The following is a 25583-nucleotide window of genomic DNA, read 5'->3' as shown; positions in this document are numbered from 1 at the left end:
AAAAGACTTTCTTCTTTAGAGGATCTTTAGATTCACAGCAAAACTGAGAGGAAGGTTCAGAGGTTTTCTAAAACCAAACTAGCGTTCCTGTTGCAGGAAAAATCCTGCAATAGGATTTCCTGCTGCACTCTACCCCGCCTCCGTTCCTCCCTTGTCGCCCACCCCGCCTTCTCCTCCAGCCCGCCCGCGTTTCCCTTCGCCCCCGGCCCCGCCTCTGCTCCTCCCTTCTCCTTCTCCCCACCCCCCTGGCTTGCTTGCTTCTTCGAAGCTTTACTCCCTTTTGCAGCTCTTGGCTTCTTTCGACACTGTCTTGGTATGCAAATTAGCCGCCATCTTTGTTGGGGGTAATTTGCATACTCGTCCTGATTGGTTGGTGGGCGTGGCTTGGCTGGTGGGCGTGGCTTAGGTGTAGCGAAGGTGCGGTCAATTTGCATATTTGTCTATTATTAGATTAGATTTGGGTTTTACACAAGGGTTAAAGGAAAAGATTTTTGTCTAGTTAATTTTTGTTTAATATAAATTTTATTCTAAACTCTTTTGATATTACTTAGAGACAAAAGCTGTATTAGTAATATTCTATTTTTAGAAATTTTAAACATGAACATATTTTAATCTACCTTTCATTTTTAAGGATTTTTATTTAATTTTTTAGTTCATCTGCAACTAATACAATTCACATTTTCCTGAACATAAAAGAGCAATATATTACTTTCCTTGGACATGACACAATAGAAATGGGTACTTCAAATGGCATTAGGGAAATTTTACTAACTCTTTGTAAATTGTAAGGTCACTATTTTAAGGTTTATATCCTTAGGGTGGGTTTGTGATCATATCTGGTAACATTAGTCTGACTCACTATGTTCCAGTAGTAATAAAACTGCCATAATAAAACATGAGAAGAGCATCCAAATGATAGAAAACAAGATGTTTTCCCAACATTCTGTTTACGTTCACAGAGGAGCAAGAGGAATCAGTTTATAATCTCTACATCTCTGAAGTGAGAAACATTAGACTTCGTTTAGAGAACTGTGAAGATCGGTTGATCAGACAGATCCGAACTCCACTGGAAAGAGACGATTTGCATGAAAGTGTGTTCAGAATCACAGAGCAGGAGGTGAGATTTGTAAATGTGTTGGGGGAAAATTTAACTTAAAGTAAATTACTATCTTAATGACTGCCAACTCCTGTAACTTCTTACATGCTCAACTTTGCCTGGTGGTCACTTCGTAAGATCTGATTATGCTCTTATTGCTTATTGTAAACCAGCATTCTTTACTTCAGTTCTACCTCTGACTCAGGTAAATAGGTCCCCTCTTACCTATCATGGTGGAGGCTGTAAGGGCTCCTCACAGTGCAAATCATTAGACGTTTGTTGACCATACGCTACATGCAAAAGCACTATGTTAGATGTTTGGGCTTGAAAAGATGAGCAATAAGGGAATTGTTGATAACAAACCTTGATACTATGGCTTAGTTCCTTTGCTAAAGAAAAAGTAAAGAATATGCACAATTTTAAGTCAGTGATCATAATGTAAAATGTGAGTTTTAAAACTGTTGGAAGAGCCCTGGCTGGTGTTGCACAGTGGTTAGAGTGTCAGCCTGCACACGGAAGGGTTGAGGGTTCGATTGTCAGTCAAGGGCATGTACCTGGGTTCGATCCCCGGCCGTGTTGGGGCGCCTGCGGGAGGCACCCAATCCATGTGTCTCACATCAATGTTTCTCCCTCTCCCTCTCTCCCTCCTTTTCTCCCTTAGTCTTCTCCTCCCTCCCGCCCTTCCACTCTCTAAAAATCAATGGAAAATATCCTCAGGTGAGGATTAACAACAAACAAACAAACAAACAAACAAAAACTGTTCAAAGAAACTGTTTCATCTGGAGTGAAAACCTAATGCCAATGTTTGTTCTCTCTTTCATAGAAACTAAAGAAAGAGCTGGAGCGTCTTAAAGATGATTTGGGAACAATCACAAATAAATGTGAAGACTTTTTCAGTCAGGCAGCAGCCTCTCCATCAGTCCCTACCTTACGCTCTGAGCTCAGTGTGGTCCTTCAGAACATGAACCAAGTCTACTCTATGTCTTCCACCTACATAGAGAAGTATGTGACCACTGTCTTAACGTAAATTTGCTTCAGACAGCTGTCCTGTTTTTACATATGTGCTGCACATTTAAAATATTCACTTTATGAATATTTATAATTCACCTTTATTTTTCCTTAACCATATATTAAGTATTTCTATAGATTTAGGATGCTTCTTCATGTTGAAAGGGAATGTGCCACAGAGATTAGGGCGCAGTGTATGATCTTCCCACATTTTGCCTAAAGTTTTAGTAGCTCAGCCATTGCAGTCTGTAGGATTTTCCTCTCAAGCTTGGTCTAAACAAGACTTGAAAGAAGACCATCTTATCTTGGGATCTCTTGCTAAATACCACTTGTGGTCCCTACTATCTATCAAGAAGACAGTCAGCTGAATATGTCTTGTAGGTAATATGTCAGTGTTCCAACATGAAGAACATGCTATATTATATATCATAATGGTGCTTCAGGACTGCATTATGGGAAAATAAACATTTACCAATAGAAGGCTGTTGTTTAATTCTCCTTATTAGGTTAAAAACTGTTAATTTGGTGTTAAAATACACGCAAGCTGCAGAAGCCCTTGTAAAACTGTATGAAACAAAACTGTGTGAAGAAGAAGCAGTGACAGCAGACAAGAATAATATCGAGAATCTAATAAGTACTTTAAAGGTATGAGTCTCACCTTTGGCTGTTTTTCAAGGTCATACTCTAAAAGTATTTCTCTAGCATTTCGATCTTCAAACATCAACCATTAAATATCTTAATTTGATTATATTTACATTCATTCTGTTGCGTATCTCTATAATGCCATAGCTTACTGCAAATAAGTATGTTTAGGCATTTGTAATTTGAGGTGAGATCTCCTTGAAAGTTTGAATCTTCTTGACAATAGCTTTTTATAATCAGTTCATGTTGGCAGCAAGTGGAGTTGAAGCTAAAAATTAAATTATTTGTAATTTATTCTCTTGCTGAAAGAGAGAGTTATTTTAAAAATCAAGGAGGCAAATAGAGGAATTAATCTAAGAAAGGAAAAAGGACTGGTGGTTGTACTCATCTGTGTCTGTAAATGTGTATAAAGAACTGAGTGAAACTATTGCAAAACAATGGTGCAAAGTTATCTTAGTGATTTTTAATGTGTACATTCATTTTTAAGCAATGAGAATAGTAAATATCTTAAACATAATCAATGAAAACAACTTACACAGGTAGCAGACTTGCTTATGGAATATATTTTGCTTTATTGATATGTAAATTTCATTAGGCTGAACTTTATTAAATTGTCAGGTGTTTTTTTAAGATCTAAGTACAATCAATATTGGCAATCTCATAAGGTTTAACCTAATACATTATTTTTGTATATGAAAGATATTCTTTCCTTTCTCTGATTTTATAGCAGTCAAGTGACTGCTATAAATAAATTGTAAAATTAGATAAATAATGTGTTTGCCCAGTGAGTGGTTGACACATATTTATAACTTTCACCTATTAATGTATTTTAGCAATGGAGGGCTGAAGTAGATGAAAAGAGAGAGGTATTCCACTCATTGGAGGATGAGCTGCAGAAGGCTAAAGCCATCAGTGATGAAATGTTTAAGACATACAAAGAACGGGACCTTGATTTTGACTGGCACAAAGAAAAGGCCGATCAATTAGCCGAAAGGTGGCAAAATGTTCATGTTCAGATTGACAACAGGTTAGTATCTTTTTTTTGTTCAGGTTTAGTACATATTTAATGTCTATCCTTATATTCTAGGTAAAACCTAGGCTCATTTAAAATCTTTTATATATAGTTAATTTCATATACATAGTTAATTTTGACATATACTTAACTAGAGGCCCGGTGCACAAAATTCATGCACCCGTAGGGTCCCTAGACTTGGCCAGTGATTAAGGCTGATCAGGGCCTTCTGGCTGCTGGCCGGGGCCTCCCTTCCCCAGCTGCCAGCTGCCAGCCAGGACCTTCCTCCGTTCCGTGCTGCCCCCTGGTGGTCAGCACATGTCATAGTGAGCGATCAAACTCCTGGTTGAACTCCCGAGGGGACACTTTGCATATTAGCATTTTATATATATAGATTGTGTTCATTTCAAGAGCTCTATCTAATTATATTTCTTTCTTAAATGTTGGATGTAAATAAGACATTTAACTTCAAAATAAATATTTTCAATTTTGTGTTATTAAAACTGTTGATATACTCTGGTATTTGGATAGTTAATCTACTTGCTTTTTTTCTGAAGGGTAAGACAATATAGTTCTCCATTTATTAAGCTTATAATATTCAAACACAATAATTAAATAATTCAAAATTGTTACCAACTTACAAGACTTAGTAAGAGCATGAGCCATGTAGCACTCTATACTAGACCTAAGAGGTGTAAAGAAATTGCATTGACTTGATGTTCACTTTTATGGAAGATATAAGAACATTGAAAACAAATAAAATAAAAAAGTGAAAGGAAATTTGATGGTTTTAGGTCTCCATCTTAAAAGAAACAGAATAGTGTCTTTCTCATTAATTTCATGTTGACATTAATGCAAAGAAAGTGCTTTTATGATATAGTACCATTCTTGAGAAGTAAAATTATATTCAAATATAGAATATCTCACCTCTATAAAATATGTGATATATAGATTTAATTTAGTGATTTTAAATCATAGAGACTGAAGCATTTAATCACAACTCCTGGAAAGTCCTCTCTCAGTCCATGTTGAACCATTCACTGAACATCCTGTCCTTATTTCTAAAGTGAACTGCCATTTGATGCAAACTTTGGGTATGCAAGGCATGCTGATTGATAATGGTTATGGTTAAGTTTCCAGTTTTCCTGCTTTTTAGCTTTAGTCCCCTGGGTTTGTCCCTAGGATAATCACGTGCACAACTCCATGAATAAAATATTTAGATGGAACCCAAGCCAACGTGATTGCCCTTAGAGATGTGTCTCAGGGTGCTGTACCCTTGAATTGTTGTGTTTAGTGCATTGCAGTACAGTTATTCTGTCTCTCCCTTCTTCACTACACCTATCACCCTTCTAATGGATGCTATTGGAAACGCTGACTATTCTGTTATGTTTTGTAGGTTACGGGACTTAGAAGGCATTGGCAAATCGCTGAAGTACTACAGAGATACCTATCACCCTTTAGATGACTGGATCCAACAGGTTGAAATTACTCAGAGAAAGATTCAGGAAAATCAGCCTGAAAATAGTAAAACCCTAGCCACACAGTTGAATCAACAGAAGGTATGTGAACACAATTCCCTGTGCTAGGGTTGTGTCTGCCTTTGGTCAGTAATGACCTTTATCTTTCCCTTGTTAAAAGAAAAAGCAAAAAGCTATTTGGAAGAAGGTAGGAAAAATCATAAATATTAAAATCTTGCAATTCAAACCTACACATATCACTTACTTTGATTTCTTGGAAGTCATTTTGAAAGCATAAGGACTAAGAAGGTAACATGTTGGGGTAATTTTCAAATTCCTAATGATCATTTAATCATAGTATGGAAATCTCTTTGTTACTAGCTGGTCACAATAGTTTTGTGGGATCCTAAATAAATGAAAATGGTTAGTGGTAGAAAATTAAACAGCCACATTTGACAGAAAGTTCATTGCTTTGAGATTTTTTTCTGTCTTGAGGGTCCAATTTTAGCTCTGTTATGATCAGGGATAGGTGGGGGCCAAGGGCTTAAGTCTGCTTTTGGATAATTTTTATGAAGTTTTGTAATTTTTGCTTTGAGAGCCCCATGTGGGTGGGTCACTTATATGGCTTAATCTAGAAGTTTGTGATTTACCCATAAGGCACATTACATATTATGTGCTAAGGGCTAAGGAGTAATACTTTTAAATGATGTGGATATTTCTTAGTTTCTGAGCATCTTAAGTAGTTGAATAGCATAGAATCCCTTATCCTTTTTCTTCTAAATTTTGTGTATTTATAGATGCTGGTGTCAGAGATAGAAATGAAACAGAGCAAAATGGATGAATGTCAAAAATATGCAGAACAGTACTCAACTGCAGTGAAGGTACGTGGATTCAGTTACTTCTATCAAATTTACTATTTGGACATGTGATTCTACATTGAACTTTTAAAGCCTTTACAAGTCATTTCACTCTGTGTTAAAAAGTGAAAACAGAGAGTCTTTATTTGAAAACTTTTTGACACATACCTACCTTATAATTCTTTGACATCTAAGTCACATGACAGCCACTGGTTTATTCATTTTCCCTATGTTACACAGCACATGCACACATGTCCCTCTACACACATAAGAAATACAGAGCTCTGAAATTAATTTCATTAAAAAATATATTTTTATTAATTTCAGGGAGGAAGGGAGAGGGAGAGAGAGATAGAAACATCAATGATGAGAGAGAATCACTGATCGGCTGCCTCCTGCACACACCCTACTGGGGATCAAGCCCGCAACCCGGGCATGTGCCCTGACTGGGAATCGAATCATAACCTCCTGGTTCATAGGCCAATGCTCAACTGCTGAGCCACACTGGCTGGGCTAAAATTCATTCCTTTTATTTTATTTTATTGATTTCAGAAAGGAAGGGAAAGGGAGAGATAGATAGAAACATCAATGATGAGAGAGAGAATCATTGATCATCTGCCTCCTGCACGCCCCTTCCCCCCCCCTCCCCCCCACTGGTGATCAAGCCTGCAACCTGAGTATGTGCCCTTGGCAAGAATCGAACCTGGAACCCTTCAGTCCACAGGCCAATGCTCTATCCACTGAGCTAAACCGGCTAGGGCTAAAATTCATTTTTTAGTCACTTTGTGCCCCCTCCCTCCCTGCTTCACTTTTTCCCTCCTTCTCTCACCCTTGGTCTTGCTCTCTCTCTCCTTTCTTTAACAGTGCTAGAGTATTCCATTAAAGAACCTCTAACATTTTCTGTTCTCATGCATTGTGAAGTCTTCAATAATATATCATCTTTAGCCACCCAGATGCCCATTGCCACTGCCTAGCTAGAGGAGAGGGAGGCTGAGTGTAACTAGCATATTGTACTAAATGTTTCCATGAGCTTCTAAAGAGACTTAGGAACTTTCCTCACCATCCTAAATGTTTCTCATTTTATTACCACTGTGTGAACATGTCAGGATGGGATAGGTTTCTAAAAATATTGTTTTGTGATATTTTCTTTAAGGTCATTCATTGAAACTAAGATTCATTAGGAAGCTTTTGCTCTTTGCTTTAATTAATTTCATCTCATTGACTCCTTTATCCAGGACTACGAATTACAAACAATGACCTACCGGGCCATGGTAGATTCACAACAAAAGTCTCCAGTGAAACGCCGGAGAATGCAGAGCTCCGCAGATCTCATCATCCAAGAGGTAATACAAGTACCGCAGAGAAGGGAGGGAGTGTAAAAGAGAGAAACAGTACTTTAAAATTTTATATTTTTATATTATAAAATATACATTGAAACTTTATCATTTTAACCATTTTCAGTGCAAAATTCAGTGGCATTCAGTACACTCATAATATTCTGCAGCCTTGACTACTAACCATTTCCAGAAAATTTTCAACATTCCAAAAAGAAAGTTTCTACCTATAAACTACACTTTATAAAAATCTTTAATCAGGATTAATTATTAGTTGCAGATTATAATAAATGTACTTCTTGATGAAATTTAGAAGAAAACTGCCGTTTAGTATGGTTTGCACAACAGTAATAAGCTAATTCCAGTTACTATTACTGGGGGTTGTGTACTTTGCTTTCACAAAGCCTAGTTAATAGTGTAATTGTTACTTAAAGTTTATTCAACTCATGGAGGGCATCTGGAGATTATGTTTTTATTATTGTTTCCTTACTTGCAGTTCATGGACCTACGGACACGATATACTGCTCTGCTCACCCTCATGACACAATATATTAAATTTGCTGGTGATTCATTGAAGAGGCTGGAAGAGGAAGAGGTAACCATTAAGTATGAACAGCTAACCGTAAAGGAAGTATATAGTATGGTTTGGAAAAACAAAAAAGGTTTCATGGTAAATTTATGTGATTGATAACTGATATGTAAGTAATTGTTTAATTATAAAATTATAATGTACAAGCATAGAGGCCTTGGATTTTTTTTTAACATTTTAAAGATTTTCCCAAATAGAAAATTTTTATTTTCACGGTAGGACTACAATATGATAGGATTAATGTCTTAAATGGATCTACTTAAATTATGAAATTTTGACACTGGTGGAATTTTTCTCAGTTGTCTCACAGTTGAGAAGTATACTTTGAAGTATAGTTACTACTGTTACAATGCCTGCAGAAATACTGTATAAACAAATTTGCTTTATGTATTTTAAATTAATTTACATCTTAAAGGATATAAAACACAAAAGTTTTAATTTAGAAGTAGTAGATGTTTGTACAAAATGATAGTACTTTTTAAGAATTGCGCAGTATTTATTTATTTATTCATTTATTCATTCATTTGCCAAAAAGATATGGTATATAGCACAAAGACTATTTAAGTACCATTCTAATTTGGAGGACTTCTGTAGCCTGGATTCTGCATTTAAAAAATATATTCACAAATAGAGTAAGGAGTTATTTATAAATATCTTGTCATAAAAGCCTATTATATATACTTTTGAAGGGATTATGCTATGCTCTATTATCTTGGTATGATTTCTATTCATAACTTTAGAACAGACAAAAATAGTAGACTGAATGCTAAAATTAGTAAATTGTGGGGCATTAGTCATTTTAAATTAGACTGTTGTTGAAAATTCTGAAGATAATTATATATAATAAAACTGTTCATATAATGAGAGAACCAAAACAGCAGTACATGTCTAATGGATGTTACATTCCTAGTTTCTAAAAATGTCAATGCTTTTGTAAACTATTTTAGTCTGTTCAATGTTAACAGTTTTCTGCAACTAAATCACTAACATAGCTAATTGCACGTCTTTATAACTAGCTTTCTTTGTGCTTAGAAAGGAGAATCAGAGTATTTGTGGCCATCCAAATAATTGGCATACATCTCTCATTTATGGAAAAACATCCATAATTTTTAATATTTTTACTTTTTAAGGGATACAATTCCATTTTAAATGGCATACAGATCTTTTAAATTATATTTTAGTAGTTTAATTAAAAATAAAGTTATTTAAGTCCTTTTCTTTTTTTATAGTATATATCTTATTGCACATACATGAGCCACTTTGCTCAATTTATCTGATGAGATAGACTAAAGTTGATAGAATGGAATGGTATTTCACAAAGCCTGAATATTTACAAATTATGCTTGTCATCCTTTGAAATGAAAAGGAATGATAGTGAATTGAAAGACAAAACAATATAGGCCATGCAAAGACTGTACTGTAAAATAGATTTTAAAAGTTCCTGAATAAAATTCACCACTTAGGAATCATATCAATGGAATGTAAAGGATATCCTATCTAATAATAGACAAATATGCAAATTGACCATACCTCCGACACACCCACAAGCCACGCCCACCATCCAATCAGAGCGAGCATGCAAATTAACCCAAACCAAGATGGCTATAGCCACAGAGAGCAAGGTTTCCTAGGTAACAGAGGAAGCCAAGCTTTCCGCCTACCCTGGCCAGGCCTAAGCCTCCACTCAAGCTACAAAGTTTCAATTACAGAAGGTAAACAAATTCAAACAAATGGCGGCAGAATGGAGCTTGAGAGAGCAGGCCAGGGTTGCTGCAGGCAACAGGGGAAGCAAAGCTTTCCACACACCCTGGCCAGGCCCACCCGCTTAAGGCAACAAAGTTTCAATTATAACCCCAACACAAATGGCTGCCGGCCTCGGAGGGAGCCCCAGGCTTGGCTCCGATCCAGGCTACAAAGTTTCAATTGTAGAAGGAAAATAAGTTCCAGATACCAGGGCCTCCGCTTGGGTTGCCAGGGGGCATGGCCGGCCTGCAAACCACCACAGGCCCCTCGCTCAGGCTGCCCCACACCCCAAGGGAACCCCCTCCCATATTGGCGAGGGTACAGGCTGGGCTGAGGGACAACCCCCCTCTGTGCACGAATTTCGTGCACCGGGCCTCTAGTCTTTTATAAAAGATAGATAGCTCAGTTTTTAGGCTCCAAAGAGCAGTGTTTCTGAAACCGAGTCTGTGAGGAGCCACGTGGGAAACCTTGGTCTGAGAGTAAAATTTTTCATAATAAACATTAAAATCAAAGAGGGATGCAAGTTAATTTCAGAAGATAATACCAAATTAGAAATGAAAGTAGAGTATGTGTAATGGGTATTAGATAGATAAGGAGATTTTCTAGTCTATATTTAGAGCAAAGTACTGTATGTTAAAGATTAATTGCTAAGATTAAAGGACCACATGTCTCCTTGAGGAAAAGTTGGAGAAAACTGAGGGAGTTATTTTTATATGAGTAAGTTTGAGATCTACAAGAAAGCAAATCAGCAATAGGACTAAATGATTTGGGGTAATTTTTATAGTATTTGCTAAAAAATTCAGAGTATTTAGACAATGTGAGATTTTTAAACAGTAAAATTACTTTAATTAAGATACTAAGGATTCAACAATATTTTATTTTCCAAGAGACTTTTTATTTTTCAAACCTTAGAACATAACTAAGAAAAAAAGGCTCAAAACTTCTTAGCAATAGCTAAGTTTTAAAGAGGGTTTGATAGGAATTTAGAAATACCCTATTAGAGATCAACTACTCAATAAATATTGAAAATTTAGTATTTAAAACAGAAATATACTCAGTGTCCCTAAAAGTTGACCTGAGAACAAAATAGAGCATCAGCACTAAGTATTGCAGACAGTTATGAGATTTGTTTTATATGAATTCTTATTTAAACCATATTTAGGTTAGCAAAGGAAACAACTGAAGTTCTTGTCAAAATTATTGGGATCAAGGAATTAGAGGAAGCAAAATAAGATATATGGTCTATAGTGTAAATTAAATTATTGAAATTCACCAAAGCTTTTCAATTTACAAAAAAAAAAAAATCTGCTCTCTAGAATCATTTTTCTATTCTCGTTTAAACTGTTTATAATTATGATTTTGGGTTGATGATATGAAACTAACAACCTAATGGTGTTAATAAAGAGAAATTAAATTGTAATGAAGAACTAGCCCTGACCATGTAGTTCTGTAGTCAATGCAAAGTCTACTCCTCCCAGTTGAGATTGATTCTATCATTAATAGAACAAAAAAATCTTCTTACATTTTATTCTATACGGAGCTGAACCTCTAAGAATATTTTAACAAGCATTATATTTAACAAATATCTTTGTATTTACGGAGTATCTAAAGGTACTTGTCAAGGTGGATTCCTAGGAGGCATGTCATTAACAAGAACAACAGAATCTGTGAGTATGTGAAGCACATATTTTCTAAAGCCACCAGGTGCTGTAGCTGCCTTTGCATTAGCAATTCCGATGGTAATTGTCATCATATGGCAATATAAACAAGTAAAAATTTTGACTTTAGAAATGGCAAGTTTCTGTATAATTTTCTTCCTTCCCCGTGTTACGTTTTATTTCCTGATTTGGCTCTCTGTCCCAACGTTCTGTATTTTGTTTCTTTAACCATGCAATAGGGATGCAAACATCATTTTAAATTTCCATTGGGCTAGATATCGAAAACTAAATTCGTTAATGTCATTTGGTTCCTATGTGTTGTATATTCTTAGCTTGGACTAAGTTGTGAGTGAGAGCAGACAAGTACTGTTGTGAAGCTTTTCAAATTCATTTAACCTCCCTGTACCTCAGTTTCCTCGTCTATAGGCTCTATGTTCTGGAAGGTCCCTTCTTGCTATAAAACCCTGAGCTAGCTAATTTTCACAACCAGATTATTTCTGAGAGACCAAAGCAAAACAACAAAAAGGTTTAGAAAACCACAGAAGGGTGTTTGTCTTCTCCTTTTGCTGCCTGCCTGAAGCTTCCTCTCAGAAGAAGGTGGTGGTGGTGATGGTGGTGATGGTGGTGATAGTGCTTGTTCTGCATTTGGGTTTACCTGTTTCTGTAAGTACTTTCCTGAGCCTTGCTTCATATTTTTAAAGAAAAATGGGAGTAAAACAGGTTTGACACTTTTAAACATCTCTCCTAGATGAAAAGGTGTAAGGAGAATTCTGAACACGGGGCCTATTCAGATCTGCTTCAGCGTCAGAAGGCAACCATGATTGAGAATTGCAAACTTACAGGAAAGATAAGTGAGTTGGAGAACATGGTAGCCGAGCTAAAGAAACAAAAGTCCCGCGTAGAGGAAGAACTTCCCAAGGTCAAGGAGGCTGCCGAAAATGAGTTGAGAAAGCAGCAGCGAAATGTAGAAGACATTGCTCTGCAGAAAATCAGGGCTGAAAGCGAAGCCAAGCGGTGCCGCAGGGAACTGGAGGCCTTTGTGCGGGAGAAGGAGGCAGCGGAGCGGGAGCTGGAGCGCGTGCGGCGGCTGACCCTGGAGGCCGAGGCCAAGAGAGAGGCCGTGGAGGAAAACCTGCGCAATTTCCGGAACCAGTTAGAGGAAAACACCTTCACGAGAAGAACCCTCGAAGATCACCTAAAAAGAAAAGACTCGAGTCTCAGTGACTTGGAGCAACAGAAAAATAAGTTAATGGAAGAGTTAAGAAGAAAGAGAGACAACGAGGAAGAACTCTTGAAGCGGATGAAGCAGATGGAGAAAGACCTGATGTCTCAAAAACAGATAGCAGAGAAACAGTTGAAAGAAAAGCAGAAAATTGAGCTGGAAGCAAGGAGGAAGATAACTGAAATCCAGCTCTCCTGCAGGGAGAGCACGGGGCCCACGTGTGCCACGACACACGGAGAGCGGGACAGGCAGAAAGCAGAGGAGCTCAAACAGCAGGTGGAGGAGCTCATGGCCGCCAATAGAAAGGCTGAGAAAGACATGAGGGAGCTGAAGTACGAACTCAGTGCCCTCCAGCTGGAGAAGACTTCATCCGAGGAAAAGGCTCGCCTGCTAAAAGAAAAACTAGACGAGACGAATAATACACTGAAGTGCCTGAAGTTAGAGTTGGAAAGGAAGGACCAGGTAGAGGAAGGGTATTCTCAGCAGCTCAGAGAACTGGGGCGGCAACTGAACCAAACCACAGATAAAGCGGAAGAAGTCATGCAGGAAGCTAGTGATCTCAAGAAAATAAAGCAGAGCTATGAGGTGGAACTGGAATCTCTTCAACAGGAAAAAGGGAAACTGCAAAGAGAAGTCGACAGCATCACCAGGACTCATGCAATAACTGAGAGGAATATTCAGCATTTAAAGTCACAGGTGAATTCTTTTCGGGACGAGAAGGAATTCTCTAATGAAAGAATGCAGTCATGCCAGAGAAAATCAGATCATCTAAAAGAACAATTTGAGAAAAGCCACGCACAGTTGCTTCAGAATATTAAAGCTGAAAGAGAAAATGATGAAAAAATCCAAAAGCTGAAGGAAGAACTGGAGAAAAGTAATAGGTGTGCAGAAATGCAAAGACAAAAAGTAGACGAGCTGATTAGGCAGAATAATGAAACCAAGTTAGCGATGCAGAGAATTCAGGCAGAATCGACCCATGTGGTTTTAGAGAAACAAGCTATCCAGCAAAGGTGTGAAGCACTGAAAATCCAGGCAGATGGTTTTAAAGATCAGCTACGTAACACAAACGAACACTTGCATAAACAGACGAAAACAGAGCAGGATTTCCACAGAAAAATCAAATGCCTAGAAGAAGACCTGGCCAGAAGTCTAAATTTAGTAAGTGAGTTTAAGCAGAAGTGTGACCAGCAGAACATTATCATCCAGAATACCGAGAAAGAGGTTAGAAATCTGAACGCCGAGCTGAATGCTTCCAAAGAGGAGAAGCGACTGGGGGAGCAGAAAGTCCAGCTCCAGCAAGCTCAGGTGCAAGAGTTAAATAACAGATTGAAAAGGGTACAAGACGAACTGCACTTAAAGACCATAGAGGAGCAGATGATCCACAGAAAGATGGTCTTGTTTCAGGAAGAATCTGATAAGTTCAAACGTTCGGCAGAGGAGTTTCGGAAAAAGATGGAAAAATTAATGGGCTCCAAAGTTATCACTGAAAATGACATTTCCGGCATCAAGCTTGACTTTGTGTCTCTTCAGCGAGAAAACTGCAGAGCTCAAGAGAATGCTAAGCTCTGTGAAACAAATATTCGAGAACTTGAGAGACAGCTTCAACAATATCGTGAGCATATCCAGCAGGGGCAGAATGTGGAAGCAAATCATTACCAGAAATGTCGGAAACTTGAAGAGGAGCTGGCGGCCCAGAAACGTGAAGTTGAAAACCTGAAACACAAAATGGATCAACAGATAAAGGAGCACGAGCATCAGTTAGTTTTGCTCCAGTGTGAAATCCAGAAAAAGAGCCCAGCCAAGGACTGTAGCTTCAAACCAGATTTTGAGGCGGCAGTGAAGGAATGTCAACACTCCAGAGACCTCTTCTCTAGGAACACGGGACAGCTTCACCCAACACCCAGGTCTCCTCTGTTGAGATGGACTCAAGAACCACAGCCGTCGGAAGAGAAGTGGCAACATCGGGTTGTCGATCAAAAGGATGCCCATTGCTGGCCGTCACAGGCCCCTTTGGAGAAAGAGAAAAGCCAGCAGTGTTACTCTGAGTATTTTTCTCAGACAAGCACTGAATTGCAGATAACTTTTGATGACAAAAACCCTATGTCAAGACTATCAGAAATAGAGAAGATAAGAGATCAAACTCGGTACAATTCCAGGCCACCTGTGAGATGTCAAGATGACAAATGTGAAGTGGACCTGGTGAAGCTTTTGGCACCCTTAGAGGTATAATCTGCATTCTGAGACCTTACCAGCTACCTGTGTTAAGTTTCCTCTCTTGTTTCCTTTCCCTGCTAGACCAGATTTTTTAAAAATAATGGTAAATGTGATTGGCTTTTTGTTGTTCTGATAGGAAATAATGCTATCATTTTCTAGCGACTTACTCAATCTTTACTACAGATTATTAATCTTTCATTTTTAAATGTTTGAAATTAAACACATGAATGTAATGGTTGTATGTTATATCTATGGGATTATATTCTAAAAATATGCCCATAAAAAAGCTAGAAAACCAAGCAATTAACTTTAATTTCTAACGTGTTCTTTGGAAAAATATCATCTCAGTCTTTTTCCTTCCTCTTTTATGAAATTGAATTTATTGGGATGACATTGGTTAATAAAATTATGCAGGTTTCAGGGGTATAATTCTATAATACATCATCTGTATATTGTATTGTGTTTTAAAAAACCCAAGTCAAGTCTCCTTCCATCACCATTTATTCCCCCTTTACCCTCTTCTACCTCCCCCCATCCCCCTTCCCCTCTGGTAATTACCATAGTACTGTGGTCTATGAGTTTGTTTTTTTCTTAATCCCTTTACCTTCATACCTTTTTAAAAATATATATATTTTTATTGATTTCAGAGAGGAAGGAAGAGGGAGCAGAATAATGAAACCAAGTTAGCGATGCAGAGAATTCAGGCAGAATCGACCCATGTAGTTTTAGAGAAACAAGCTATCCAGCAAAGGTGTGAAGCACTGAAATTCAGGTCGATTCTGCCTGAATTCTCTGCATCGCTAACTTGGTTTCATTATTCTGCTAATTTTGAATTCGGATTCAAATTAGCATCAAGATAATGATGCTAATAGAAACATCCATGATGAGAGAGAATCATGGATCGGCTGCCTCCTGCAAGTCTCCACTGGGGATCAAGCCCACAACCCATGCATATGCCCTTGACCAGAATTGAACATGGGACCTTTCAGTTCCCAGGCCTACGCTCTATCCACTGAGCCAAATCGGCTAGGGCCATTCATACCTTTTTAATACCTTAATTGTCATCTAAAGTAAGCTTCAGACTTTCAAAATATATTACTTTTTCCTGAATCGTCTTTAGTTTTAAAATTTTCTTCTCTTTACTTACCTCATCTTTGTTTTTCTAGGAATTATATTTGGGTTGAGTAAAGTGACAGTGTTCTTTAGATGACTTTTAACACCTTATAAATTCCTGTTACAGATAGCTAAGAACAAGCAGTACGATATCCATACAGAAGTCACAACATTAAAACAAGAAAAGAACCCCGTTTCCTGTACTGACGGATGGATGCTTGGACTCAAGAGAGGAGATTTTCTTAAGAGAGGCTTAGAACCAGAGACCTCCCAGAACCTTGATGGCAACCATTCATGTTCGGTTAGGGATGATGAATTTACATTCCAAGGGCTCCGGCACACTGTGACTGCCAGGCAGTTGGTTGAGGCTAAGCTTCTGGACATGAAAACAATTGAGCAGCTGCGACTTGGTCTTAAGACTGTTGAAGAAGTTCAGAAAACTCTTAGCAAGTTTTTGACGAAAGCCACCTCGATTGCAGGGCTTTATTTAGAATCCACAAAAGAAAAGATTTCATTTGCCTCAGCAGCCAAGAAAATCATAATAGACAAAATGATGGCTTTAGCATTTTTAGAAGCACAGGCTGCCACAGGTTTTATAATTGATCCCATTTCAGGTCAGACGTATTCTGTCGAAGATGCAATCCTTAAAGGAGTTATTGACCCCGAATTCAAAATTAGGCTCCTTGAGGCAGAGAAGGCAGCCCTGGGATATTCATATAATTCTAAGACCTTGTCAGTGTTTCAAGCTATGGAAAATAGAGTGCTTGACAGACAAAAAGGTAAACATATCTTGGAGGCTCAGATTGCCAGTGGGGGCATCATTGACCCTGTAAGAGGAGTGCGCGTCTCACCAGAAATTGCTCTGCAGCAAGGCTTGTTAAATAATGCCATCCTACAATTTTTACACGAGCCATCAAGCAACACAAGAGTTTTTCCTAATCCCAATAACAAGCAAGCTCTGTATTATTCAGAATTACTGCAAATGTGTGTATTTGATGTAGATTGCCAATGCTTTCTGTTTCCATTTGGGGAGAGGGACATTTCCAATCTCAATGTAGCAAAAACTCATAGGATTTCCGTAGTAGATATTAAGACAGGAGCAGAACTGACTGCATATGAGGCTTTCCAGAGAAACCTAATAGAAAAAAGTACATACCTTGAGCTCTCAGGGCAGCAATACCAGTGGAGGGAAGCCACGTTTTTTGAATCCTATGGGAATCCTTCTCATATGCTGGCTGACACTAAAACAGGATTACAGTTCAATATTGATGAGGCTGTGGAACAGGGAACACTTGACAAAGCCTTGGTCAAAAAGTATCAGGAAGGCCTCATCACACTCACAGAACTTGCTGATTCTCTGCTGAGCCGGTTAGTTCCCAAGAAGGATTTGCATAGTCCTGTTGCAGGGTATTGGCTGACGTCTAGTGGAGCAAGGATCTCTGTCCTAAAGGCCTCCCGTAGAAATTTGATTGATCGGATTACGGCCCTCAGATGCCTTGAAGCCCAAGTCAGCACAGGGGGGATAATTGATCCTCTTACTGGCAAAAGGTACCGGGTGGGTGAAGCTTTGCATAGAGGCCTAGTTGATGAGGGGTTTGCCCAGCAGCTGCGACAGTGTGAATTAGTCATCACAGGGATTAGCCATCCCGTCACAAACAAAGCGATGTCAGTGGTGGATGCTGTGAATGCAAATATCATCAGTAAGGAAATGGGAATCCGATGTTTGGAGTTTCAGTACTTGACTGGGGGGTTGATAGAGCCACAGGGTCACTCCCGGTTGTCAATCGAAGAGGCTCTCCAAGTAGGTATTATCGATGTCTTCCTTGCCACAAACCTCAAAGATCAAAAGTCGTATGTCAGAAATATAATATGTCCCCAAACAAAAAGAAAGTTGACATATAAAGAAGCATTAGAAAAGGCTGATTTTGATTTCCACACAGGACTTAAACTCTTAGAAGTATCTGAACCCTTGATGACAGGAATTTCTAGCCTCTATTATTCGTCACAATAGAACATGTTGAAATAACTTTGCACAGGAGTGATGCAGTCCAGTTCCTGTGGTCTGTCCAGAGCATGATGAAGTCAGTTAAATGTACAGTCTAGTAATTGTGTCACATACTCAAAACAACATTCATTTCTGGAGGGCTGGAAATCGCTGACGGTTCAGAAGAGAGAATAAAATTGAAAATCACAGAAGATTTACTGCTCTCAAAAATGGTGTCGTTTAACTTTGAGATGTGTTTTTTTCTATCTTGCCCACACTACAAATAAAAGTATTTTGCCTAGAATATAGCATAAGCTTGAACTCCAACAAGTTCAGAGCATCCTTTCCTCAGAACTCTGCATCACTGAATGGATCCAGCCTGATGATCCGTTGAATGATCCCGCACACTCACTGAAAGAGCTCGCCAGAAAGCACCGTGGAACCAAAGGGAGAGATGTACATTCTTACCCAACATCCCTGTAGCGGTAGTGTTTCAGATTGCCTTGAAAAATGAAAAAAGTGTTTAGTTTTTCTGTATGTAGTAGCCTTCTTTACATATTAAACGTTTACCACAATCTCCTATTTCTAGTTAGACTTTGTGATGACTGGATTGTGTGTTGGAAGAGGGGGAAAGACTTTTCTTCATTTTATGTATTTTTCCAAATGTGTGTACACATTCTCTGTTCCTTCAGCTTTCTGTTGTTTCCTACTTTTCTGCCAAGACAATTGTGTTTGTACTGCTAATGCAAAGGCAGCCATTCAGAGGTCTTCTAGTGCTTCATGAATAAAATCAAGTTTTTTAATTTGTCATATTGATAGACTAGCTGGGAGGGTAGACTGAACATTGAAGAATGTTTGTCACAGCTTCCTTGGCTACCATAAACATTTTGGAAGCACATCTGCTATGTGACGTGATAAGCATGGTTAAGTGAATGAATAAAAGATCTCAGGAACCTGAGTGTGATGAAAACACATTTTTACACTTGTTTTCTATGGAGAGGTGAGTTTCATGGCTCGGTCATTTACTGGAATATATCTTTTCTTACTACTCACACCTGTCAGAAGTCACTGGAAGAAGAAAAAAAAGAGCATGTTGAAAAAGCCAAAGAATTACAGAAATGGGTGTCAAATATCAGCAAGACGTTGCGAGATGGAGAGAAGGCTGGGAAGTCTCCCTTCTCTAAGCAAAAGGTATTCACTGAGGTCCTGGTTAATAATAATAATAGTGGGTAGAATTTACTGACATGACAATTCTTTACCCTCCTCCCGCCCCCCATTTTTATAGGTATTTATAATGAGGACCAGATAGGTTAAGTAACTTGCCCAGTGAATCACAGTAGGAGAAGGTGTTTCTGATTCCAAAGCCTGAACTATGTATATTAGTCTTGGTAGTAGTAAACGGGTATGTTGTGCTGCTTTTCCTAATGGTTGGACCTGCTTCTTGGTGACTGTGATGAGAATTGCCGAAGAGCAGCAGACGCATCCTGTTTTGTGCCCAGAGTAAATCCAGGCCCTCCGTATCACAAACCTAGGCCGTCTCATTCTTAACAAATGTAAACAAAGCTCCCGAGAATTACAAAAATACGAACTGGGATAGTCACACTTTTGAGGTTTGAGTTTAGTCGTGCCTTTCTGGACCTTTTTTTGTTTTATGAAGAAGTGTTCTCCAGCCAGCCACAGGAAATTCTAGATTCCTTCCCTTACCTAAATGAGTTCTTTAGTTCTGTGGGCTATTTTCTGTCCCCCAACTACTTGGCATTAGCAGGATAGCCCCAGCTTCTGAGGTGCTAGTGCTCCGTGGTGTCTATGGGACTGCCTCCGCTGAAGCTCTCGGGGCATTGGCCCTTAAGGTGTACATGTCAGGATTGCTGCTGCTGGTGGTGACAGCACCGGAATTGCAGCTGTGTTTTTAAAATATGGCTGCTAAATTAAGCAGCACTCTTTTTGGGAAAACTTGTCCTACCCTGCCCCTGTCTGATGTTTGGAAACTTTAGGGGCTGTTAGCTATCATTAGTGTTCCCCGCCAGCTCGGCATCAGTACTCGTCATCAGCTAACATTGTTGACATAAGTAAACGGGAGACTTCAGTGTCTTGTCTAATTTTCCCTGCGGCATGAGGCAGATGTACTTTATCCGGGGCTCCCCCTTGAAGTTTACAAACCTGCGTACATACTTGATTATTCAATGAAATAAAGCCATATTCACTCATAGTCTTGCTATTATATTTCATATGGTATGGAAGAAATAAGCTGGAAAGCAACTACATTCGATGTTTTAAATGCAAAACCTTCAAAATAATATTATGCATATATTTAGTTTAAAATGTCTTCTTTTCTTCCCCTCTTGTCAAATAGGAAAAGAACTAAAATAGGGACAGGAGCTTAGCAAGAATATCTTAGAAGAATAGTTTCTTTTGAGAAATGTGGATTATAAACCATTGGTATTTTCTCATTCTGCAGTTTTAAATTCTCCAAAATTTTACTAGCCCAGTTTTAGACCTACTGGACATAAAAGTAGACACATACTTTTTTTAATGCAGACTGTGGCCTAAATTATAAATCTCTAATAACGTGATAAAAGAATTTAAGGCAATTTGATGTGAATAATAAATGTCTTTCAAATTATCAATATGGCCACATTATTACCTGTAACCATGAAAAGTAGACTTGAAATTGATTGTACTAGTAAGTCAAATACATCAAGGGGAATGAGTCCTTTTCATTGGTGCATCATTTACTCTCATTTCTGCTCATTTAAAAGAATGGCAATTTCTGATATTAGGTATTCAGAAATGATATACTAGAAATTAGGAGAAAGTGTTGCATATTATCCTCAAACAGATCAATTTTATGGCTCTGACCATCACAGGCACAAGTGAAAATCTTAGCAATAAAAATTATTTACTCTTGATCTGCAGACATACAGGTTAAACTGTCATGATAATTTTTTTCAAAAGGAGCATGGTGTCCAGGAGCATGGGGGAAGGAAGATACTCGTTGGGAGTAGTGTTCTTCATTCATGTATGTTTTGGGCACAAGGAAGACATTGGGCCGGTGCTGAACCTCTGGGATAAGGCAACCCTGATTCATGGTTGCATGGGACAAATGCAGGAACCATGTAATGCTGTATTATTATTTCCTTATGAAATAACAAAGGCTTTTCTTAATTATGCATTCTAAATATAAAGCACTCCTCTTATCTAGGCCCATAGACTGATAATAAGAAATGAGTTATTGACTTGGGACCCCCAGAAAATAGACATCTTTTGAGTCTTGATGAAACTGGACTCATTTTTTAAAATTACTGTTTGTTAGTCTCTATGAGGGCAGAATATGAATGCATTTTCATTACCTTGCAGATTTCCAGTGAAGAAATACTAACCAAGAAGGAACAATTATCGGAGGCACTTCAAACCATGCAGCTGTTTTTGGCTAAACATGGAGACAAGTATGTTGGTTTTCATGAACCTTTTTTTCAATGTAGGAAAATGGTCTTAAAAACGTTTGGCAAAATAGAAGATGGTAAATTTTAGCTGAGATTTAAATAATGGAACTCAATCACAAGTTTACTTAGTAATGTAGTTTACTAAGAGATTATAAATTTACATGAGATTATAAATTTAGCAATTTAATTTATTGTCCTTTTTAGTCACTTTAGTCTGTCTTTACCCAAAGCCTGGAAGGTACTTATTATCCCCATATATTATTGATAAGAAAACAAGCTCAGAGAGGATCAGTAGCTAGGGAGTTATGAAGACTCCAAGCCAAGTCTTAATATAAGTAGTACTGTCTGAGACTTATCTTTTGGAAAATGTGTGTAAATAAATTCTCCATTTTCTTAACTGAGACCTGTGGCAACCTGATTTCTCATATTTTTGTCCTACTTTTTGCAACAAGGCATTGCATGTATTTCAGCTCATGCCTCAGACAGGGAAGGAATCTACTCTTTTCTTAAACCCATTTTGACTGTCCACTTTAGGATTATTCCAGAATGATTTTATATGGTACCTTATAGAATAATGTTAATTTCCTCTTTACTCATCCTTCAGCTTCAACAAGTTTCATCTTATTGTCCCTTTTCCATGTTGGGACTAACAAGCTAAGCTCCTTGTGTATACGCTAGAGAGGTGCTAATATATTAATTCATACCCTTTCCTTCAGTCCCCTTTTTTAGGCAACAGAAGGATTCCTAGATGTGTTTAGTATCACCCTTAATTTCCATATACAGTCATTCTAAGACCTGTGCAGACTGTGTATAAGATATTTTTATTTTATGATTATATACTTATTTAGAAAAGTACTTTATAAAATCATCGAGCCTAATATATCATCTTTATAGCTTGAAGACTTGCACTCTTCATTTCATACTTTCTGGTTATTTTAGATTGACAGATGAAGAAAGAAATGAACTGGAAAAACAAATGAAAACTCTCCAAGAAAGTTATAATTTATTCTTCAGTGGATCTCTGAAAGAACTACAAGAATCACAACCCACAGGAGATAAGGTAGAGGAGAAGGTAATACTATTAAAACATGAAGCTATTTCAAGGTTCTTAGTTTTACTGCATGATTTGTAGAAATGTATGTCAATGGTAAAGAAATGACCTTGAAATGTGCACATGGCAAAAACGTGGAGTTTATGTAAGTATTTGGAGATTTCAGTGTTGTTTATTAATTGCAATCTTACACTTGCTGTCATCAGTTTGTGTGACATCTTAATCTGCGCCTTGCATGATAAAAGGAAAGAATCATTCATTTCTCTAACTCTTCTCTTTAGAAGCCATTCTTCTGCTGCATTAGGTATTTTACTATATGAATATAATGTTATAAAATAGCTTCTGAGTCATGTCTAAAGGTGACGTTGAAGTGTTATGGGATTTGTTTGATTTTTAGAGATAACCATAAGATTTATTTGTATAACATTGGGACATATTTATAATGAAGATATCCTAGCATCTTCTTAAAATCTAACAGAAATCACTTAAATTTGGCCTCTCCTTAAGATTTTAAAACTTCACAATACAGATTCACAATATTCAACACAATATTCAGGATTCAAAAAGTTACCTATGTATTCAATTCCCTTATTCCCTGGAGTACTTTACACACTATTTTTCATATTTTGGGGTTATGTAACAGTTTTTCTGGTTCATTCTTTTTTACTAGAAAGAAGTCTGTATGCTGTAAACATCAGTAGCATGGGGTTTGATACTCTCTTTCCTGTTAGTAAACTAATCTCACCCAATTGCAGAAAGCATGGTTTGCCTTCTAGGTATGTGTTCTGTTTTCTCACTGTCGTCATTTACTCTGTTGTGTCTTCACTAACCTTGTTAATGTACACAATATTAAGTTTTCAATTCACAGATGCATGTTGTTTTCAAAGCTTTTATCATATCCTGTGCTGTTGAATAGATCACTGACATAGATCACTTGTGCATTTGAGCTGCCTAACATTCACAGCATTGCCACGCCTTGGTAAGTAGAGGATTTTCATGTTGAAGTGTATTATTTATTTATTTATATTTTAAATATATTTTATTGATTTTTTACAGAGAGGAAGGGAGAGGGATAGAGAGTTAGAAACATCGATGAGAGAGAAACATTAATCAGCTGCCTCCTGCACACCTCCTACTGGGGATGTGCCTGCAACCCAGGTACATGCCCTTGAGCGGAATCGAACCTGGGACCTTTCAGTCCACAGGCTGAAACTCTATCCACTGAGCCAAACCGGTTAGGGCTGTATTATTTATTTTTTAAGAATGCATGCGAAGTTTCGTGAAACCCTGCCCATCCTTGAATCACAGACTGACCTGAGAATTTTGTATTTTCCTTTCAGCTGGATAAAGTGATTGCAGGCACCATTGACCAGACAACTGGAGAAGTCCTTTCAGTCTTTCAGGCAGTTTTAAAAGGCCTTATTGACTATGACACAGGAATAAGGTTGCTTGAGACACAGCTAATGATTTCCGGTCTAATTTCACCAGAATTAAGACAATGCTTTGACCTCAGAGGTGCCAAAAGGCAAGGCCTCATTGATGAACAAGTTCTGTGCCAACTCAAAGAACTGAATCAAGCAAAGGAGATTATTTCTGCTGTGCCTTCCACCACAATTCCAGTGCTGGATGCTCTGGCTCAAGGCGTGATATCAGAGTCCATGGCCATCAGAGTTCTTGAGATACTGCTGTCCACAGGCTCTCTAGTCATTCCAGCCACAGGGGAGCAGTTGACCCTCCAGAAGGCTTTCCAACAGAACATGGTTTCCTCAGCATTATTTTCTAAAGTCTTGGAAAGGCAAAAGATGTGCAAAGATCTTATCGATCCATGTACCTCTGAGAAGGTGTCTTTAGTAGATATTATGGAAAGAAGTATTTTACAGGAAAACACTGGGTTGCGGCTTCTACCTGTGAGACCACAAGAAGGAGGCAGAATAACATTAAAATGTGGAAGGAGCGTTAGCATTTTAAGGGCAGCTCATGAAGGTCTCATAGACCGTGAAACCATGTTTCGGTTGTTAGGTGCACAGCTTTTTTCTGGAGGTCTGATCAATTGCAACTCTGGTGAAAGAATGACTGTTGAAGAGGCTGTGGCAGATGGGGTGATTGACAGAGATACTGCCAACAGCATTCTAACCTATCAGGTTCAAACAGGTGGGATCATCCACTCAAACCCTGCCAAACGGTTAACTGTAGATGAAGCAGTCCAGTGTGATCTAATAACTTCGAGCAGTGCTCTTTTGGTACTCGAGGCTCAGCGAGGCTACGTTGGACTCATTTGGCCTCACTCTGGTGAAATATTTCCCGCATCTTCTTCCCTGCAGCAGAAGTTGATTACAAATGAATTGGCGTACAAAATCCTGAATGGCAGGCAGAAAATAGCTGCTCTTTATATTCCAGAAACTTCTCAAGTCATCGGTTTAGATGTTGCGCAGCAGTTAGGAATTATAGATAATAACACAACATCGATTTTAAAAAGTATAAGACTGCCCGATGAAATGCCAGATTTGGGAGATTTAGAAGCTTGTAAGAATGCCAGAAGATGGCTCTCTTTTTGTAAATTCCAGCCATCTATAGCCCATGATTACAGGCAAGAAGAAGATTGTTTTGATGGAGAAGAGCCAGTGGCAACTCAGAGTTCAGAACAGACTAAAAAAATGTTCCTGTCTTACTTGATGATTAATAGCTACATGGATGCAAACACAGGGCAGAGGCTGTTGCTGTATGATGGAGACTTGAACGAGGCTGTTGGTATGCTACTAGAAGGCTGTAAAACAGAATTTGATGAGGATACACCCATAAAAGAATGCATTGATGCCTTAAGACTCCCTGGCGTATTTCTGAATAATGCCCCAAGTAAAGAAATGGATGAAAGTATAACTTCACCAAGTAGTTTTGACAAATGCCATTGCGGAGAACCTAAACCTAAAGAAATTCCTGAAAATAGAAAGCATGCCTTAGAAGAAGAGTTTAATGAAATGGGAACCAATGTTGTCAGTGAATTTTGTCAGTCAGAAAACCTGATACATATAATGGTAGCAGATCATAAAGTTAAGAATTCATCCAGCGTGAATGTTCTCAATTCTACATCCTATTTTACACAGCCTGGACTTGCAGACTCTGAAAATATACCTAAAAACTGTGACAATCAAAGTCAAGTTGA

General features: G+C 38.1%; 1 protein-coding gene across 3 annotated transcripts in view; it reads left to right on the top strand.

Moving 5' to 3' along the window:
* DST (dystonin) overlaps positions 1-25583 on the top strand; it is a 438404-nt gene that overhangs the window by 275403 nt on the left and 137418 nt on the right. For 2 of the 3 annotated variants that reach the window (XM_008161813.3, XM_008161974.3), the window contains 11 exons: positions 960-1117; positions 1920-2098; positions 2611-2749; positions 3580-3773; positions 5155-5317; positions 6013-6096; positions 7308-7415; positions 7903-8001; positions 18992-19120; positions 21287-21375; positions 22312-22444. In XM_008161813.3, coding sequence (XP_008160035.2) covers positions 960-1117; positions 1920-2098; positions 2611-2749; positions 3580-3773; positions 5155-5317; positions 6013-6096; positions 7308-7415; positions 7903-8001; positions 18992-19120; positions 21287-21375; positions 22312-22444 — 1475 coding nt within the window. Of the gene's footprint in view, positions 1-959; positions 1118-1919; positions 2099-2610; positions 2750-3579; positions 3774-5154; positions 5318-6012; positions 6097-7307; positions 7416-7902; positions 8002-12144; positions 14842-16072; positions 18507-18991; positions 19121-21286; positions 21376-22311; positions 22445-25583 lie in introns of those variants that run through there. The other variant, XM_028146572.2, reaches the window with a different exon arrangement.

This window comes from Eptesicus fuscus, chromosome 10 (assembly GCF_027574615.1).
Source record: "Eptesicus fuscus isolate TK198812 chromosome 10, DD_ASM_mEF_20220401, whole genome shotgun sequence".
Classification (NCBI taxonomy): domain Eukaryota; kingdom Metazoa; phylum Chordata; class Mammalia; order Chiroptera; family Vespertilionidae; genus Eptesicus; species Eptesicus fuscus.
This window is presented reverse-complemented; position numbering and strand designations above follow the sequence as displayed.